This window comes from Lampris incognitus, chromosome 1 (genome assembly GCF_029633865.1).
Source record: "Lampris incognitus isolate fLamInc1 chromosome 1, fLamInc1.hap2, whole genome shotgun sequence".
In the NCBI taxonomy this organism is placed as follows: domain Eukaryota; kingdom Metazoa; phylum Chordata; class Actinopteri; order Lampriformes; family Lampridae; genus Lampris; species Lampris incognitus.
Window position 1 is genome coordinate 127,990,592 of NC_079211.1, and position 20,176 is coordinate 128,010,767.

The 20,176-nt window shown below is 48.1% G+C and overlaps 1 protein-coding gene across 1 annotated transcript; it reads left to right on the top strand.

The window, feature by feature from the left end:
• The first annotated feature begins 3,736 nt into the window (after window positions 1-3,736).
• imp4 (IMP U3 small nucleolar ribonucleoprotein 4) lies at window positions 3,737-20,100 on the top strand. The gene is made up of 9 exons (XM_056286384.1): window positions 3,737-3,796; window positions 4,555-4,663; window positions 4,794-4,877; window positions 4,995-5,104; window positions 6,016-6,148; window positions 7,287-7,441; window positions 7,532-7,626; window positions 17,546-17,619; window positions 19,245-20,100. Exons 1-9 carry the CDS (start codon window positions 3,794-3,796, stop codon window positions 19,352-19,354), a joined length of 873 nt encoding a protein of 290 aa, XP_056142359.1. The 5' UTR covers window positions 3,737-3,793; the 3' UTR covers window positions 19,355-20,100.
• The last annotated feature ends 76 nt before the right edge of the window (window positions 20,101-20,176 follow it).

Here is a 20,176-nt window from a genome sequence, read left to right on the forward strand (position 1 = left end):
CCACCTCCACTGCCAACCGAGGGGATGACGACACTGCCCGGCACACCAACAATGACGACGACCCTCATCGAGGCTACCATTCCTCAGACACCCTCGCCGGACACTGTTGCCGCCATCCAGGATCTGTATCAGCGGAGCAGTGAAGGGCTGGACCCTCAGCAGAGTCAACAGCTGAAAGACCTGCTCCAACAGTTCGCTGAGATTTTTGCTGCACGCGAAGAGGAGTGCACCCAGACCAGTCTGGTGCAGCACACAATCGGCACTGGTACAACCCCGCCCATTAGACTGCGACCCTACCGGTTAGCGCTTGCCAAGCGTGAAGCTGCAGAGCAGATGATTCTAGAGATGGCTGCGGCCGGGGTGATAGAGCCATCCAAAAGCCCTTGGGCCGCCCCTGCCATCCTGGTCAAAAAGAAAGATGACACCTGGAGGTTCTGTGTGGACTTTCGTCGGCTGAACAATGCAACTCGCAAGGACTCCTACCCCTTGCCCCGCATTGACGACGCTCTGGACCACATCGCAGGGTCACAGTGGTTCAGCTCACTTGACCTACGGAGCGGTTACTGGCAGGTGGAGCTGGCACCAGAAGCCAGACCCAAGACGGCCTTCACCATCGGTCAGGGACTCTGGCAGTTTCGTGTGATGCCCTTTGGTCTCTGCAATGCCCCCGCCACGTTCGAGAGACTAATGGAGAGGGTGCTGGCTCACATTCCCCGCAACCGGTGCGTGGTTTACCTCGATGACCTTCTGGTTCATGCCGCTGACTTCGAGCTGGCCCTAGAGAACCTCCGTCAGGTCTTCCAAGCCATTCGCGGGGCGGGCCTGCGCCTGCACCCCAAGAAATGCAACTTCCTTCGACGTGAGACCAAGTTTTTGGGCCATGTGGTGGGGGCAGAGGGCGTGGTCCCTGATCCTACTAAGGCGGAGGCGGTCGAGAAAAGGCCAGTTCCGCGAAACGTCCGCGAGGTGCACAGCTTCACGGGGCTCGTCTCCTACTACCGACAATTTTGTCCGCAACTTTGCCTCCATTGCCAGTCCCCTACACCGTCTCACCGAGAAGGGACGGGAGTTCCACTGGGACGGCAACTGTGCAGCCGCCTTTGCCCGGCTCCGCACCACCTTGATCACTGCACCCATCCTGGCCCTTCCTGACCCTAAGTGCCGATTCATCGTGGACACAGACGCCAGCAATGTTGGGCTGGGGGCCGTCCTGTCTCAGGAGGTTGCTGGGGGAGAGAGAGTGGTGGCTTATTACAGTCGTGTCTTGAGCCGCCCTGAACGCAATTACTGCGTTACACGACGCGAGCTCTTGGCGGTGGTCGCGGCGTTTAATCATTTTCGCCCCAATCTCTATGGCCAGACCTTTCTCCTGCGGACGAATCATGCGGCCCTGATCTGGCTGCTCAGCTTTAAGGAGCCCGAAGGCCAGGTGGCTAGGTGGATTGAGGAGCTGCAGAGCTACGACTTCGAGACCCAGCACCGAGCTGGGCGCCTGCACAGCAATGGAGATACCCTCTCCCGTCGTCCCTGCAAGGATTGTAGACATTGTGAGCGCCAAGAGGAGCGAGACAGAGCAATCCTCCAAGTGTCCACCACGCGACAGGTTGAGCCAGAGGAGGCGTGGCTGATGGCAATGGACAAGCAGGAGTGGCAAACAGCGCAGGATAGTGATCCCACCCTGGCCAGGGTGGGACAGTGGGTCGACGCGAAGGCACGCCCCCACTGGCAAGCTGTTTCTACCATGTCGGTGGAGACCAAGGCCTACTTTTCCCAGTGGGCCACCTTGGCCTGGCGTGATGGACTGTTGTACCGGGTCTGGCAAGCGCCGGGCCGGGGAAGAAGTGTGTGGCAGTTACTGGTGCCCAAGGACTGGCGCCAACGAGTGCTACGGGCGGCCCACGGCTCGGTGTGGGCAGGTCACTATGGGGTGGCAAAGACGCTGAACAAACTGCGCCAACGGTTCTACTGGGCCGGATGCAGGCATGACACTGAACTTTTTGTGATGCCTGCACCGCCAAGAAAGGACCATCCAGACGCTCCCATGCCCTTCTACAACAATATCAGGTGGGGGCCCCCATGGAACAGGTCGGTGTGGACTTTCTTGGCCCATTTCCCACCACAGACAACGGAAACCGGTACGTCCTTGTGGCCATGGACTACTTTACCAAATGGCCTGAGGCGTATGCGGTGCCAGACCAGAGCACTGCCACTACAGCCGAGCGGCTGGTGTGTGAGATGTTCTGTCAGTTCGGTGCGCCCGAAGAAATAGACAGCGATCAGGGGCGGAACTTCGAGGCACAGGTATTCGCTGAGGTGTGTCAACGCATGGGGGTGAAGAAGACCAGGACAACGCCCCTCCACCCCCAGAGCGACGGACTGGTGGAGAGGTTCAATCGAACGCTCACAACACAACTCGCTATTGTCACCTCACGGCACCAGCGAGACTGGGATTGTCGTCTACCCCTGGTCCTGTGGGCGTACCGGTCGGCAGTACAAGAAAGTACTGGGTGTACACCGGCCGCGCTCATGTTCGGGAGGGCTCCTGTGGACTTAGCCTTTGGCACGCCCCCGGGCACTGACCTTCCCAAGGTACCCGGTTTCGAGTACCTGTGGGACCTCCAACAACGTCTGGCCGAGGCACATGAGTTTGCTCGGCAGCATCAGGAACAGGCAGGTGCGAAACAAAAGCGGGCGTATGACGCTCGTTGTCAGGGCCGCTCCTTCACCCCAGCAACAAAGGTGTGGGTCTTCAACCCAACCCGGAAGAGAGGAGTCTTCCCCAAGCTCGCCAGCCAGTGGGTGGGGCCTGTGAGGTGTTAGAACAGCTTTCGGATGTTGTGTACCGGGTGAAACTGTGTTTCCGGGGGCGGGTGGTAGTTCTGCACCGGGACTGTTTGGCACCTTACCGCCCCTTGGCTGGAGAACCTTTAGATCAGTTTTTCCAATCCTGGACGGTCCCTCCTACACCCACAGGCCCTACCAACCGGACGGACAGTGGGGAACAGGGACCCGTGCCCCCGCGGCGGCGGAGACGGCTTCCCCTTCGCTATAGGGACTTTGTTGTCGGCTGAGGACAGCCGACACGCTGGAGGGGATAATGTAGCGAAGTCGCTACCCCGTCAGAATTGTGCTGTCCTGTTTTACCCATCAGGCATTGCGTGCAGATTGTCAGTTGTTATTAAATAGTTTGTAAGTGTTTTATGTGGGTTTATATGTTTATGTGATTACTATTTGTTGTGATGTAATTGTAGTTGTCATTCTGTTGTGTTGTGTAACCTTGGTACTGAAACCCTGAACAAGTTTGTTGTTCGAGTAGATCAGTACCATGTACTGTGTCACATTCCTCATAAGTTCTTGTTTCTGCGTGAGTTTAATAAAGGGGCTGCAAAGTTACCTTTGCCGTTGCTTCTACGTTCGCCACAGAATATTGTTAGAAATATGAGGCAGAAAGAAGGCGTCCGACTCAAAATCGGAGAGAAATAAAAATGCTATTTGATTTAGTAGACATTTTACTGAAGAACTCAGATGAATGTTGTAAAATTCTGTTTCAGTTTCTTAGAGTAGCCAATTTAATTAAAAAGATTTGAGGTTGTTTTTTTTGGGGGGGGGGGCTAGCGTAAATAATAGACGTTCTGATCCACATTCCATACCAGCTGGTGGCGGTAATGCGTCATTTTGTTATTTGCCAACCGCCAATAAACACCAAGACGAGATAGAAGAAGAAGACGAAGAGGAAGAAGAAGGACGCGTTAGTCTGCAACCCCATGTGAGAAACTTGCGTGAGGAAATAAAAATGGTGAGGTTAAAAGAAAACTGCGTAAATGTTGTTTACTCGAAATAAAATTGCTGTCAACGTAGCTAATCTTAGCATTTTTTCCATTGAATCATAGATCAGCTCCAAAGAAACCTTGCTATATAAATGCTGTTGTGTTAGAATAGCACACAAAGCTATCAGGATTCACTGACACCCTGATAAGGTGAATTTATTAATTGGATCTGTTCCTCCTTGTTGCTAATACCGATTCTTCAGTAACAGTGATATGTTTTAATGTAACAAATTTCGGAATTTTATAAATGTGAAAGATATACGCTTCCCTTCCAGTTTGAACTTTTCTGGCTACTCCGCGAACGCTTTTACGGCCTGGGAAATATTGATGGAAACAAATATCACGACAATGTTTTACTGAATACTTGGATATGTGGCAATATTTCAGTTGATGAATCTTGCCTTCATTAGATGAAGAAAGTTTTGACAAAGAATCACAAGTATTGTGGATATAATATCTTACCAAGCAGGTAGAGACGGTATTTGTTCATTTCACTCAGCTAAGACAGTTCAGTAAGTTCATAAAATTGTATCATTTTATAGCGTTGCAGCCTTTAAGACCAGGGAATGGCCAAGTTTATCTAACCAAGATCCCAAATGATAGCTTTTCTCATATCATGATATCAATATGTTGATATATTGCCCAACTCTACTATGAATACAGTTAGCAGTAGTTAATCATTTATGCTCATGTTTTTTTTTTTTGATTGGCTGGTTTGATGTCATAGCTTCGTAGAGAGGTGAGACTGAGACGGGAGTACCTGTACAGGAAAGCCCAAGAAGACAGAGTGCGAACAATTGAGGAGAAAAAGCAGAGGCTCAAGACTGCTCTTGATGGTTGGTTTGATTCGATTTCAGCTGACATTCAGGAATATTGCGTGATGTATTTAAAGTCATTGTGACTTTACTGAGCTGAATCTGAAAATCAGATAACACTCAAAGTATCTTCATTATTGTTTTTCTACAGAAAACCGACTTATTCCAACTGAAGTACGCAGAGATGCTCTGCAGTTACAGAAGTTATTGGAGTATGATGATGAGGGGGCAGAAGGCATGTATCCATTATTTAGTAATATAATAATCAGGGAAGACCCATGCATTTCCATTCACCTTTTTGGATAAAATCGAAAGTTCATTGTGTGTCATTTCATGTTTCTTCTTTGTGCAGGTGTCAGCTCTCACATGGATGATGAGTATAAATGGGCGGGTGTGGAGGATCCTAAAGTTATGGTCACCACATCAAGAGACCCTGGCTCCAGGCTAAAAATGTTTTCCAAGGTTGGTGATGTTTATAATTGATTACATTTATGTAGTGCTTTATTTTGATACCCAATGCACGTCACATTGAAGGGTGGAAACTCACCTTAACCACCACCAATATGTAGCATCCACTTGTGTGATGCAGGGCAGCCATTTTGCACCAAGCACACATCTGCTTGAGAGGGAGGGAATCATTGAGCCAATTACACTGGGGGATAATTAGATGACCGAATGGAGAGACCCAGGTTAGGAAATTTGCTAGGACACTGGGGAACCCCCTACTCTTTGTGATAAGTTCCATGGGATATTTATTGACTTCACTAAGTAAGGACTTTGGTTTAACATTTCATCTGAAGGACGGCATCTCCTACAGGACAGTGTCCCCATCGCTGCACTGGGGCATTTGGATTTGTTTATTAGGACCAGAGGGAAGAATTCCCTCTACTGGCCAACCAACATGACCTCCAGCTGCAATTTAGTTTTCTCGGGAGGTCTCCTGTCCAAGTATTAGTCAAGCCCACACCTGTTTAGCTTCTGTCATTCAGAAGAACCAGGGTACATGTTGGTATGGCGGCTATCTGTAACTGAGCGATAAGTTACTCACTCACCTGGGATGGCTAATAGAGTCAGAAGTACCTGAAGACTTTTGGCTTGATTCCTCCAGTACAGACAGAAGGGTGTATAACACTGACTGGTAAAACATTTCAGTTACTTTTAAAGACCCTGTTAGTGATGCACTCAATCTCATACGTTTGGCAACAGAAGTCCCTGGCCTATTTGATCAAACAAATACTGGTGGGCACACTTTTGGGGATCTGTTAAGTATATTAGCACAGACACATTTGAATGCTGTCTTTAATTTTGCAAATAGATTGTCATTCGACTGAGCTGTAGCAGTTACTGATTATTTTTAACTTGTGCTATCGCAGGAGATTAAGCTGATGTTTCCTGGAGCCCAGCGCATGAATCGAGGAAACCATGAGATCAACGCCTTGGTACAAGCCTGCAAAGCAAATAATGTTACAGACCTTGTCATTGTGCATGAAACTAGGGGACAGCCAGGTAGGCTTAACGGTTTTCCCCCTTTTTTTTTTATATCTCAGTTTTTTTTACATTTGGTGGCACCGTGACTTTAACACTTAAAGATCGGTCAGTGACTTGACCTCATTCGATAATCACTTTGAAAACATATTGAATGTGAAATAAATCATTACGATTTGCTTTTGCAGGCAGGTTCACCAAGTAAATTCATTTTGAAGCGCCATCGATTTCATCTCATCTTGTGACATTCCCAAGAATGTAGATGTTGGTTTTTTTTCACAACGGAACTTTCATTGACAAGTTGAGGGCAAGTCAACCACTTGAAGGAAACATGTCTAAGTTGTAAACATAGGGCATCTTAAATTAAAGTGATCTCGGTGGACAGCCTTTCAGCCATGACAGATATCAACTTTGATGTGCAGACATGTTTATTCTGTTCTATAATGTTTGTTTGAGTGAGAAGAGACAATTGCCAGTGTGCATCTTTTACAGGCTTGTGGGCCATGTCATGTATACTGTGAGAGTCACGAAACTGGAGTCAAATTCCATGTGTGTGCAAGCCTACATAGCCAATAAACTTGATTCTGATTCTGAGAACAGTAGATGACAGTAGATCTGTACTAATGCTTGTTCCATAAAATACACAGTATAGAGTTATCCTCTCAAGAAAAAAGCTAAATCACTGCTAATTATGTGTTGGCATCTTACCATTTGTAGCCCTTTATCATTGGAGTTGACTCAAGGAATTGTACTGTGTCAAATTCCTGCACTTGGCGAATCTTGTGATTGCACAATCAGTTTAGCCAAGCTAAATTGCAACCACCACATTCTCTGGGAATAGCATTTCTTCTAAGTTTGTCTTGTCAAACAAAGGATGATGGACTCGTCTGTGAATGTTCTCATTCATCCAGGTCATGGTTAGCCAAAGGAATTGAATCGAGTGCAACTGGACTTGGTATATATCCGTGAAGACGTTTCACCTCTCATCCAAGAGGCTTCATCAGTTCAGACTAGCTTGGTCTAGTCAGAAAGGCACGAACTGATGAAGCCTCTTGGATGAGAGGCGAAACGTCTTCACGGATATATACCAAGTCCAGTTGCACTCGATTAAATTCCTTTGGATGATGATGGACTCCTATACTTTTATCTTTACCCGCAGATGGATTGGTGGTGTGCCACTTGCCATTTGGACCCACAGCTTACTTCACCCTTTACAATGTGGTGATGAGACATGATGTTCCAGATATTGGTACCATGTCTGAAGCTTATCCCCACCTAATTTTTCACAATTTCACTTCACGGCTTGGCCAGAGGGTGAGTAGCTGGACTCTGAAACCTACACTTGAACGCCATACTCTTCCAGCATTGAGTTTTGCATACATCTAATTAATTCCCCCCGAACAGGTATCCAATATCCTTAAGTATCTGTTTCCAGTGCCTAAAGAAGACAGTAGGCGTGTCATCACATTCGCCAACCAAGATGATTTCATCTCATTCAGGTCAGTGTGACGATGTTTTTGGAATCAAAGAAAGTTGAATCAGTTCATCTGGACACAACGTTTATTGAAAGAAATGTTTAATCACTCATCTGAGTGACCTTTTCAGTCTAAACTGACTGCAGGTATCCCCACCCTTATAAACAATACAGTTGCATAACGACCGAAACCAGTGATCAGTTTCATATGCAAATAGGTGTGACCATTAACTAGAGTTTCAATGGCCATGTGTATTATTCACAAAGGATTTGGAGATGGTTGCAATCGCATTGATTCATTGTGAAGAGGCATTGATCATCTGCAAAGCTGAGGTCCCCCAGTCCATAACATCAGTCTATCGGTGAATGCACCTGACTACTGCTACCCATAGGAATAGCCGGATTTATTATCGAGGTTTACTCCTCTAGATCCGCCGTGTTCTGCTCTGTTGTCTCCTGACAACATTAACAGGATTACCGTGAGGAGGGTGTGGGTCTTCACCACGCACGGATGGTCATTCATAATGGAGAGGCTATATTTTGTGCTTCACATGATGCTGGGGTATATGGAGACCAGTCTAGGATGCCGCGAAAGGCCATCTAGGAAAGGTACTACTCCTATACTTAACCCCGAAGTCCAGTTAGCGGAGAACCATAGAACTGCATGTGGAGTAGTGCCCCATGCTTGAAACAAACGTGTGCAACCGAAACCCTATTATGCACACGCCGTGTGGAAGCAGTTATGGGGCATCCTGAGAGATGACCTAGGTCTCTCTCTCTCTCTCTCTCTCTCTCTCTCTCTCTCTCTCTCTCTCTCTCTCTCTCTCTCTCTCAGGTGCAATCCCAGCATTGTAAGATGGCAACAGATGTATTCTTAGCCCCCCACCCCCCTCGGTTCAGGGATGGTCGTTCCCTCTTCACATTGATGGCCTCTTTGACTCCCCATTCAAACCAGTGTTCCTCCCTATCAACATTGTGCACATCCTCATCCTTGAAAGAGTGGCCACTGGCTTGTAGCTAGATGGGTGTAGACTGCAGAGTCCTTGTGCCATCCTCTTGACCAGCGTCTGTTTAGTTTCCCCAATGTACAAGTTACGGCAATCCACCAGGCACTTAACTGCGTACACTATATTGCTGTTTGGGCTGGGGGACTTGATCCTTGGGGTGGACCAGTTTCTGGCGCAGCGTGTTTTGGGGTTTGAAAGCAATCTGTCGCCATCTTACTGTGCTGCTAACTCTCAAACAAGCCCCGCAGCTGAGGCGAGGATGGACAGGATGTCACTCAATGGTCGAAAATTTCTTTATTTTTAACCAGCAGGTTACGAACCTTGAAAAGAAAACCACACAAAATACAAACACATCATTCAAATACCCCTCAACTCAAAGCTAACACACAATATAACTCACTCACTCCCGCAATCACTCACCAGTCCGTCCTCTCGTCCAGTCATACTAAAGAATCTCCGCTCTGAAGCTGTATTAACTTTCTTGACGTCACCCTCAGAACGTAAATCACCCAATCACAGCAGCTCCCCAACTGAGACCCCGGATGCACGCATTTCTCAACAATAGAATTTCGCAATAAAAGTCCTTATCAAGCACACAGAAAACACATATATCCGAACTGAAATAAATATCATTATTATTATCAATACTCAGTTTCACTTATGTACCTAACAATGTTACAATTTAACTACATGTAAACGAAATAACTTTCACAAGTTTGTACTTAAACTAAACTAAAATCTCTGACTAAACACAACTCAAACCCCACCACCCCATAGAAAGTAACACACCTCCCACTTGGTCTCCTGGACTCTAGACCTAAGGAGACCACACTAATAATCACCACTTTCTCTTTGGTGGTGTTTCTTCGGTCAACTCTTCAATTTCTTCTTTAAGCCTTTAACGACCCCGGAACCATGTCCCCCCGAAGAGGCACGGCCAGCATCACAGGGTCGCTCGCTGCTGATCTTCGTACAGGGCCCCCGAAAAGGCACAGCCAAAGTCACGGAGTCGAATGCTCTCCTGACCTCTCACGACCCTGGAGCCAGGTCCTCCAGGAGGGGCATGGCCGCCGTCCTGGGGCCGCTGACTCCCTAGCCCTTCCTGCTCCTCCACAGGCAGGAGCACCACGAGCCTTCGAACGTCTCTGCTGAGCACCGTGGAGAACCTTCGGCCGCCGTCCTTCTTCTCCTCTGGACGCTTGCCTGTAGCCACTGGACAGCTGGGGCACGTTCTCACTTTGACATCACGAACGACCCCTTTCTCATCGGGGGTCACCTCCAGGACTCGACCCAGCCTAAACTGACCCCTCAGAGCGTTCTGATCAGCTAGCCAAACCAAGTCCCCCACTGCGACGTTGCGAGCCTTTCTATGCCACTTAGGCCTGATGAACTGGCCTGGCCCAGCTAGCTGGCTCCACCGCAGCCAGAATCTGTTTACTTCAGCCTGGACTGCCCTCAACCTCACAAATGGATAGTTCTGAAACTCAAAGCCCCGCATGTCCCCTGTGGGTCCAGCTCTTCCCAACAGCAGAGTGTTGGGCGTAACCACCTCCACCGCGTCGTCTCGGATCTGTAGTCTGGCGCCGATCGGCCTCTCATTTGACAAGTTGGCTGCCAGGTAGAGCAGAGTTTGAAACTCCAGCCCCGTGAGGTTTCCGTCACTCCCAACGTTGCTCAGTGCCCTCTTGAGTATGCGGACTGCTGCTTCCGCTGCGCCATTCCTGTGAGGCGAGTCGGCTGGGTGGAGAACCCAAATCCATTCTGTTCCTTGCCTGGTGGCTTTTCCTCTTACTTCTTCCTTGTCAACATTCTCCAGGAACTCATGGAGCTCCTTCAGCGCCGGTCGAGCTCCAACAAAGTTCGCACCCTGGTCAGACCAGACCTTCTTCGGGTGCCCTCTGAGAGCAGTGAACCGCTGGTAAGTGCCCAAGAAGCCCTTCGTGGACAGGCTCTCCACCATATCAGCATGTAGGGCCCTAGAGGCCATACAAGAGAACACCACACCCCAGACCTTTAACCTAGACCTCCTCTTTACCACATCCCTGATCGTGTACGGGCCAAACTGATCTAGGGTTGTAAACTGAAATGGAGCAGCTGGCTCGGTCCGCTCAGAGGGAAGGTCGCCCATGACCTGCTGGCACATCTCTGCTCTGGTCTTCCGGCAGGGGACACAGGAGTCAACGACCTTCCAAGCTACTCGCTGAGCCTGAACCACCCAAGCCTTTTTCCTCATCTGAAACAGGGTGCCAGTCACCCCATCATGGTTTGCTCCATGGGCCTCTCGTGCCAGCAGGGTGCTCATCCATGCTCCATACGGAACCAGCGGCACTCCTGTCTCTCCTGTGGTCTGGACCCTTCTATAGCACAACAGTAGCCCTGACATCTCTTCTCTGACGACTACAAGCCTGTTCAATGTAGACTCAGGGAAAGCTACCCCCTCTTGGGCTGCCAAGCATAGGTTCCAAAAGGCAGCTCTGACCACCCCCACGTCGAGAACTGGCTTGCCCACCTTCTCTCTCGAGTGCTTAGCCTCCCACTCTGCTCTCTCCATGGCTCTCCCGCGAATCAGCCATCTCTTAACAGCTCGGCGAACCCAACCGATCACCCCACAGAGCTTGGCCAAGCTACTGAACTTTTCAGGTTCAACCAGATCAACGATAGCCGCGCCCCAGAGCCTCTCCTTGCTTTCAATCTCAGCGGAGGTCGACTCTTCCTCCTTCACCGTGTGCACAGGAGCCTCGTCAGCCCCATCCAGAGGCCCCTGGGCAGGACTTGCCGTCTTCTTCCACTGGGCTCGAGTGAGAGCCGCTGTGAATGCCCTCCGCTGGAGCTTACTTACAGCCTCTCTGGCGCTGGCCACCACCTCCGCCGCGGACTTCATGGGCCACTCTTCTACCGGCCTCACTAGGAACTCAGGACCCTTTTGCCAAATGGAGCCTTCACCCAGGACTTCTGGAGGACCTCCTCGGGTGACAAGGTCGGCGACGTTCAGATCTCCTGGGATCCACCACCAGTCAGCTACAAGCCCAGCCTTCTGAATTTCCCCGACCCTGTTCGCGAAGAACGTCTGATACCCGTAACTCTCCCTCTGGATAGCTCCCAAGATAGTCTGGCTGTCTACGAAGTGGAACCATCTCTCCACCTCAAGTCGACTCTGCCTCTCCCAGAACCCTCTCAGCCTGGCAGCGAAGACAGCGCTGCAGATCTCTGCTTTGACCACGTCGCCCTTCTGGTCAAGGGGCGCCAGCTTGGCCTTTGACTCAACAAGGCGGATGTCCGCCCCTGTAGACGTCTCCCACCTCAGGTACAGAACAGCTCCAAAGGCGTCATCACTCCCGTCTGAAAACGTGATGCCCCACGGCCTCCCCCTCCATCCAGGAGGAGTAAGGCTCCTTTCGAAACTGATTTGACGAAGCTGCACATACTCTTCAAAAAGCTTGATGGCATCTGCCTGGAGGTCTGCCGGAAGGGGACTGTCCCACGTGTCTTTCTTGGAATCTCCTCCCCCAGCCTCCTGGAAGGCTCTCCTGGCCAAGATGGCCCCTCTCTCTTTGGCCGGGGTAGCTAGACCAACAGGGTCGTAGAGCCCTGCTACCTGGCTTAGGAGCTCCCGTCTGGTCAGAGGGTTTGGCGTTTTCTCCTTGATCTCCTTCTCCGAGAGGTCGACCCCCGTCCTCATCTTCTGCTTTCTTTTGGAGAAGTTGATTGAAACCATAAGGAAGAGTCTGTCGCTGTCCACGTAGTATCCGACACCAAGAGCCTTGTTGTCTTCCTGCCCTAGCTGGTTGGGCAACACCAGGGTTCCGGACTCTGGACTTGGGCTTTTAACAGCTTGCCCAACCTGACTACCCTCGCACCTCCCACTTTGACCGGACCGAACCCACGGTTTGAGCGAGAAGCCCCCGGCCCAGAGTATCTCCTCCACTCCTCTTGTGATCTTGTCCAGTTTCTCTGGGTCATTGTGGGACGTGAGGATGTCGTCCACATAGCTGTCCTCTTCAAGCACTCTTCTCTCGTCGTTCATGTGAGAGAACCTGGGCAGTCTTGCGGTTTCCCTCATGGCCAACTGCGCTATGCATCCCGCTGGCCTGTCTCCAATATTGACCCGAGTGATAGCGAAGTCTCAGATCTCTTCCTCGGGTGAGTCCCTCCAGAGGAACCGATGAAGGTGAACCTCTCTTTCGTTCAGCCACACAGAATTGTACATCTTCTTGATGTCTCCTATGGCTGCATGCTCTCCTGTTCTGAAGCTGAGCAGAACCGCCCGGATTCGATTTAGCACATCCGGACCCTTCAGCAGGATGTTGTTCATGCTCGTCCCTTTGAATTCTTGGCTACTGTTCCAGATGAGCCGCACTGGCGTGGTGACAAAGTGAGGGTTTGGTGCAATTAGGTGACTTACGTACTAAACTGGCCCTCTCCAACTGTTGATCGTGTCCTTCTTTAACTCAATGGCTGCTCCTCTTTCCACCATCTCGTGTACTTGGGCTGCGTAAGCAGCTCTCCACAATGGGTCCTTCATGAGGCGCTTTTCAGTTCTCAGGAATGTCGCCTCCACCACTTTCCTGTTATTTGGAAGTGAAGCCGGGTCTTCAGTCCAGGGGTATCCCGCGTCCCAGTGCGGCGAGTCACTGTGGTTGTCAGTAGCCACATAGGTCAGGCCTTCCTTGATCTTTTCTAGTTCTTTCTCTTCAGCTAGAGTCATTTCCTTCCCCCCTGGCTGGCATTTCCCGCACCGACATCCTCCACACTTCGGCTCACACCCAGCTCCGATGCTGTCCCATTTCCACCACTCAAGAACTTCCTTGCTGGTTGCAGCTGTGTTCCTGATCTCCTCACCACTCTCTTGCTTCAGGCCCAGCGTTTCCTCTCTGGAGCTATTTGGCTCTCTGGAAGTCTCTTCGACCTTGATCACTTTTGCTCTCATTGAGCATGCAAAATGTGTCTTTGAGTTGTGAATGGATACCTTCACCTCCTCGAACAGATTAGGGTGCGCTCCCCCCACAGTCTTGCTCAGTGGGCCGTCCCACAACACCAGGTCTCCCACTCTCTTCATCCGCTGCGGAGCAAGCCTACCCTCTCTGTGGCTGATTAAGAGTTCTATTTTCTCTGGCCTGACCAGTTCCTCTGTCTTGACCTCCGGGAAGAACTTCTTGAGCTGCCCCGGGCTAACGACACGGTCTGCTTGTGCGATCTCATCCAGTCCATAACAGACGATCTGGTGGGGACTCCACTCATTCTCTGAAGTCCACATTCTGACTTTGAGCAAGTACCTTTTTGTCTGGACTCTTACTTTCATTCCACCAACTCCATGCACGACCAGCATTACCTTCTCTCCTTTCAGTCGGAGTCTGTTGGCGGCTTGGTGGGTAATGTAATTAGTTTGTCCTCCATTGGTTGTGACTTCCATGATCATCATAAGCACTGGATGCTCTGTCAAACCCCTTTCTTCAAGGAGACCATCACCCTTTGCGCTCGCTCTCATTGACACTGTCGTCTTGTTGGAAAATGCCCTTATTACCCTTTCCGCTACTTCAGGGGAGACATCAGCTAGGGCCTTTTCTTGTTCTTTTGAGAGCCTTCCTGCCTTTGTGTCTCTCTTTCCCCCTTCTTGCTCTTCCCTCTTTTTCTCAACACTTTTGTGCCCTCCTTCCACGGAGCACAAGAGGTAGTGGTGGTCTGAGCCGTCTCTTTTCTGGCAGCACTTCTTCTTGCTGAGGAACCTGTTACTACATTCTCCAACCGCACCATGGGATGCCAAGCATCTCCTGCAGGCTCCATCCCTTTCGACGACGTCTTTCTTTTCGGCTAGGCTGAGCCCTTTGAACTTCTTGCAGAAGAAGATCCTGCCTCCGTGTTTCTCATCTCCACACACGCTGCACTCCTCTTCTGCCAAATTCCTTCCTTTGGCCCTTGTGAATGCCCTCCTTTCCGGTTTGCTCGATTTCTCAGGCTCTTCTGAGACTCTTAGCTGCTCCAACCTTTCGAAGACCACTCCTTGCTCCTTTAGGAACTTTAAGAGAGCATTAAAGCGACCATCAGCGGTGACACCGTTCTCGGGTTTGGTTTCGAATTTGAGCCAGTCCATCTCACACTGTCAGGTAGTTTGCTCTCTATAGTTTCCATCGCCAGCGGATTCTTTATGGCATCGGTATTTCCGAGATCCGTCAGATCGGTCAGGAACTTCTCCACAGCTTGAATCAGATCAATTGTCTTTCTTGGTTGGTTTCCTTTCACCGCTGGAAACTTCTCCAACTCCCTGATTATCTGAATCGCGATGGTAGTCTTGTTCCCAAACCAGTTCTCCAGGACCCTGAACATTTCTCCTGCTGTATCATAGCTCGAAAGTCTGAGGTCTTTGGCGATTTTTTCTTCCACGCTGTCTAGGAGCTGGAATTTTTTCACTTCCGGTGACTCTGACGGATCTCCCTGCCGCTGCAGACTTTCCCAGTCTCTTCGCCAACGGTGGAAGTCTCTCATGCAACCGCTGAACGTCGGTAGTCTTGTTGGTTGGAGGCGCACTCTCGGTTTGGCTGCTGCTTGCGCGCCTCCTGCTCCCAGGCTTGCCATACTGGCGCTATGTGTTTCCTCCCATGCTTTCCGCTGAGCTCTAGCTAGCTCAGCACGCTCTTCTTTGGCCGCTTCTGCCATCCTTTACTGAGCTTCAGCAGCCTTTTTCCTGGCCTCCGCAGCCCTCTCCTCAGACTCGGCGCTAACTTCGGCAGCCTTTAGCCTGGCCTCGGTGGCTCTCTTCTCAGTCTCGGCGATCTCATCGGCCTCCTTTTTCCTGGCCCTGCCAAATTCTGCCAACCACCTGATCCAGAGCTCGCTTCTCTTGTCCTTCAGCACCCGTAGCCGCTTACTCATGTCACGCGTAACCCCTTCAGGGATCCCTTCTTCCCAGACAGCCAGCAGATTTTCTGCCTTGGCGATGAGACCTTCCAAGAGTGCGTTTTGCTCCTTACCGTTACTGTAGGTTACTCCTTCCATGCTGATTCCCCCTGCGCTTTCATAGCTTCTTTCTGCCCGTCTAATGGTAGATCTTAGCTCGGTCGCCGCATATCTCGACCAAAGGCTGGACTTGACTGCCTGTCTCACCTCTTCAACTTTGAGCTCACACTCTCTGGCTACTCTCTCTATGTCTGTTTTGAGCTGCCCATCCAGTGCCTCCGCGTCATCGTTCGCTTCAGCTAGCAAGCCAGCCTCATAGTCATCATTTGCAGAAAGAACCTTTTTTGCATCATCAGAAAATGATTTCCACTCAACTTTCAGCTCATCTCGAACCATGGTTGTTGCCATTCTAAGGATGTAGTTGGCTCTTTTTGTGAACGCCGTCTTCACTTTGGTCCTCTCTTTCTTTAGTGATTCCATTTTTATTGATTGACCTTGGATGCTAAGCCCTGAGCGTACCTGTATCTCCTTTTCTAACTCAAAGTCTTTCGCCCTCTAGCTGCCTACACTAGCTCAGAATCTTTTGCCCTGACTAGCTCAGCCTGACTAGTCTTCAGCGGCGTTACCGGGCTCACCAGGGGTCCCCCCGGGGATACCGCCCAAAATAGAAAACAACATAAATAAATAAAGTGGGGAAGGTCTCACCTTCCCCTGCCGGCTTGCTACCCAGGTACACTCAAAACTAAGCTAAAGCTTAGGTCATTAATTTAGACGGCTGCTAAATGTGATCACTGGCATCAGCAGGTAGCTGTTTAGTTAACCAGCTCCTATTCTACTGGCTGGGCTAGCTTTCCTTGCTAGCTCACGTCAGCTTTTGTTAAGGTAATTACGTTAGCTTCCGATGCTAACTCACGTTAGCTTTCCCTTGCTAATTCTCATAATTGCTAGCTAGCACACTAGCTTCATAGCCTACTAGCTGTGCTTACTTTAGCTAGCAGCGTTAGCTTCCTAAACTGCGAGCTGAGCCCTTACTTTAGTTAGCTACACGGACCTGAGCTAGCATGCTAGCTACAAACAGGTACGTTGTTGGAAGGGAAAGTTCACCACCTGCTCGCTGACCCTAGCGGCCTTATGTGCGGGTTTATTACGTTTACACCAACAACATGGATACCACAACCTTTCTTTTCCAGGCGACGGTTCAGCAACTCTTCTGCCATCGTGGTGGTTCGTAACTGTGCTGCTAACTCTCAAACAAGCCCCGCGGCTGAGGCGAGGATGAACAGGACGTCACTCAATGGTCGAAAATTTCTTTATTTTTAACCAACAGGTTACGAACCTTGAAAAGAAAACCACACAAAATACAAACACATCATTCAAATACCCCTCAACTCAAAGCTAACACACGATATAACTCACTCACTCCCGCAATCACTCACCAGTCTGTCCTCTCATCCAGTCATACTAAAGAATCTCCGCTCTGAAGCTGTATTAACTTTCTTGACGTCACCCCCAGAACGTAAATCACCCAATCACAGCAGCTCCCCAACTGAGACCCCGGATGCACGCATTTCTCAACAATAGAATTTCGCAATAAAAGTCCTTATCAAGCACACAGAAAACACATTTATCCGAACTGAAATAAATATCATTATTATTATCAATACTCAGTTTCACTTATGTACCTAACAATTCAAACAATGTTACAATTTAACTACATGTAAACGAAATAACTTTCACAAGTTTGTACTTAAACTAAACTAAAGTCTCTGACTAAACACAACTCAAACCCCACCACCCCATAGAAAGTAACACACTTACAATGCTGTGATTGCAGTCAGTTTAGACGAAGATGAAGAGGTCACTTAGATGAGTGATGAAATATTTCTGTCAATAAATGTTGTGTCCAGATAAACTGATTCAACTTTCTTTGATTTTCTTACCTGGATTATTGAGCTTGCATAAAGACAAATGTTTTTGGAAGCTAAATGTTGGACTGGCATTGTGTTGTTCAAGAGAAATGAATAAAAATATCAATTTTTATTGTAGACATCACACCTATAAGAAAACTGACCACAAAAATGTTGAGCTGACAGAAGTAGGACCCAGATTTGAAATGAAATGTAAGTATTGTTTAATATTTTTTTAAATGTCATTTAAATATAATAAGGTCACCATGTGGAAAACAAATGAGAGTAGCATCACAACTATCTGAGATAGCATGCTAATACTTAGCTCAAAAGAGGTAAAGTTCTTTAAAGACCTGCATATACAATTGAATGTTGTAAATTGGGACTTTTGTCTAAATGGGCTGCATGATGCTAAACTAATTTCACCCATGTCCAGGTAAATTGCATTACCCCCCCAGTAAACTTTCACATCTTCCCTTGCAGGCAACAGAAGTAGTCTAACCCACACATGCAAACACGCACCAATTTCACCCCCTTCTTAACAGCGCTGCACATGCAATCTCATCTAGTAAAAAGTGCATCATTTTGGGTAAAGTCGTATATCCATACTAGAGCCAAGGAAAAAGTAATGCTCCCATAATTTGGAGTTGATGATAGATACCCTAAATTATGTTGACTCAAGAGAAGGTGGATCATTTTCAGTTAGCAGCAAGCAATACAAGCTTGAGCTCATCAGCTCACAGAATAAATGGCCAGCAGGATAGCTTGATAGCCAGACTTGGCTGGTTGCTCATATGAGGATTTCCAGCCCCATCTCAAAGGTATCAAAGTCAAATTGGACAAACAAAAACCATGTAGCCAGTATGCATACTGACCAAAAGTGTTGCTATATCCCTGAAAACACCAGCACAGATCAAACATGAATTTTAAAATGGCAAAGAGCAAGTTTCTTTGCATGTAGTGAAAAACTGATTTAAGTATAACATGAAACAGGGAGCCCTTCAAGTGCATGAATTGTTGCAGTGTCTCCTGAAAGTGTGATCATAAAATGTACCCAATAAATATAGATTTGAGGGGGGTGTCCGGGTGGTGTGGCAGTCTATTCTGTTGCCTACCAACGCGGGGATCACTGGTTCGAATCACCGTGTTACCTCCGGCTTGGTCGGGTATCCCTACAGACACAATTGGCTGTGTCTGTGGGTGGGAAGTCGGATGTGGGTATGTGTCCTGGTCGCTGCACTAGAGCCTCCTTTGGTCAGTCAGGGTGCCTGTTCAGGGGGGAGGGGGAACTGGGGGGAATAGCATGATCCTCCCATGCGCTACATCCCCCTGGCGAAACTCCTCATTGTGAGGTGAAAAGAAGCAGCTGGCAACTCCACAAGTATTGGAGGAGGCATGTGGTAGTCTGCAGCCCTCCCTGGATGGGGATGGAGCAGAGATTGGGATGGCTCGGAAGAGTGGGGTAATTGGCTGGATACAATTGGGGAGAAAAAAAGGGGGGGATATCTATATCTATCTATCTAGATAGATAGATAGATAGATAGATAGATAGATAGATAGATATATGAGGAAAATGAATGTAAATTGCAAAACAGCCTAATGAAAATGCTTGTTAAATGACAAAGTTAAGTGACAAAAAAATTACTTGCATTTAATGATGAATTGGCAGGTGATCCAAGCCAAACAACAAACTCATCAAGTCCCTTGATAAATTGCTCCATTTAGGCCAAGTCAGTCTTCATCGTGCTGTTTTTCAGTTCAATTTTATTTTAGTCATCTCTGTTTCTCAGTTCTAAACCTTACATGTTTCTCTGCTGTGTGCTTGTTTTGTTTTTTAGTGTATATGATTAAACTTGGAACCCTGGAGAATGAGAGCACAGCAGATATTGAATGGCGCCACCATGCATTTACACACACAGCTAAGAAAAGGAGGGTTCTAAGTGTGTAGTGATGTCCACTTAAGGATAATCTCTTTGGCAAAAAGAACCATCAAATGCTTTTCTCTTGGATATAACAATGTTGGACTATGTTGTTGAAAGATGCTATGTGATGATATGATTGACACAATGAAGCCTGTGTACTAACACAATAAAATGTTAAACAATGCAAAAATTTTTTTTTACAGGGTAACAATGTTTTGTGACATTAATAGCTTTTAGGTGTTTTGTAATAAAGTCCTCCCCCCCTCATCACATGGATCCAAAATATATTTGATGTTGATGAAGCAAAAGAACAGTTATGGCACTTAAACTACTGATTACTGATTACCATTATTGTATTTTATCAACTCTAAACAGGCTTGCGACAGCTCATATTTATTAATTATTGGGTATTTATCATGATTTCACGGATTCACAAAAATGTGGCTACAACATATAACATGGCTCCTTTAAGTGAAAGACGTTTAATCATACCTCCAACCCACTTGAAAATATAGCGCTTAATGTTGTCCAATGAGAGGGTGTAATTAGGAGAATAATCCAATGAAGGACAAGCATCACGAAAGGTTTCCATTTCCCAAGAAATTGTCGACAGATCTGAGTTCAGATTTAGAGAATCAAGATGACAACCCCAGCAGATAAGAGTGAAGATAAACAACTCTTTAAATATTTTGCTGATGTTTTGTTTGTGGGCTTGTAAATATATGTGTGTGAATGGCATAAAAATTAAGTAATTTCTGTAATAAATTGACTAAACGGGTTTATGACTATAAATAATAACTAAAATGATTGAAATAACATTTACTTGGGTTTTTTTATGCTTCCACTAG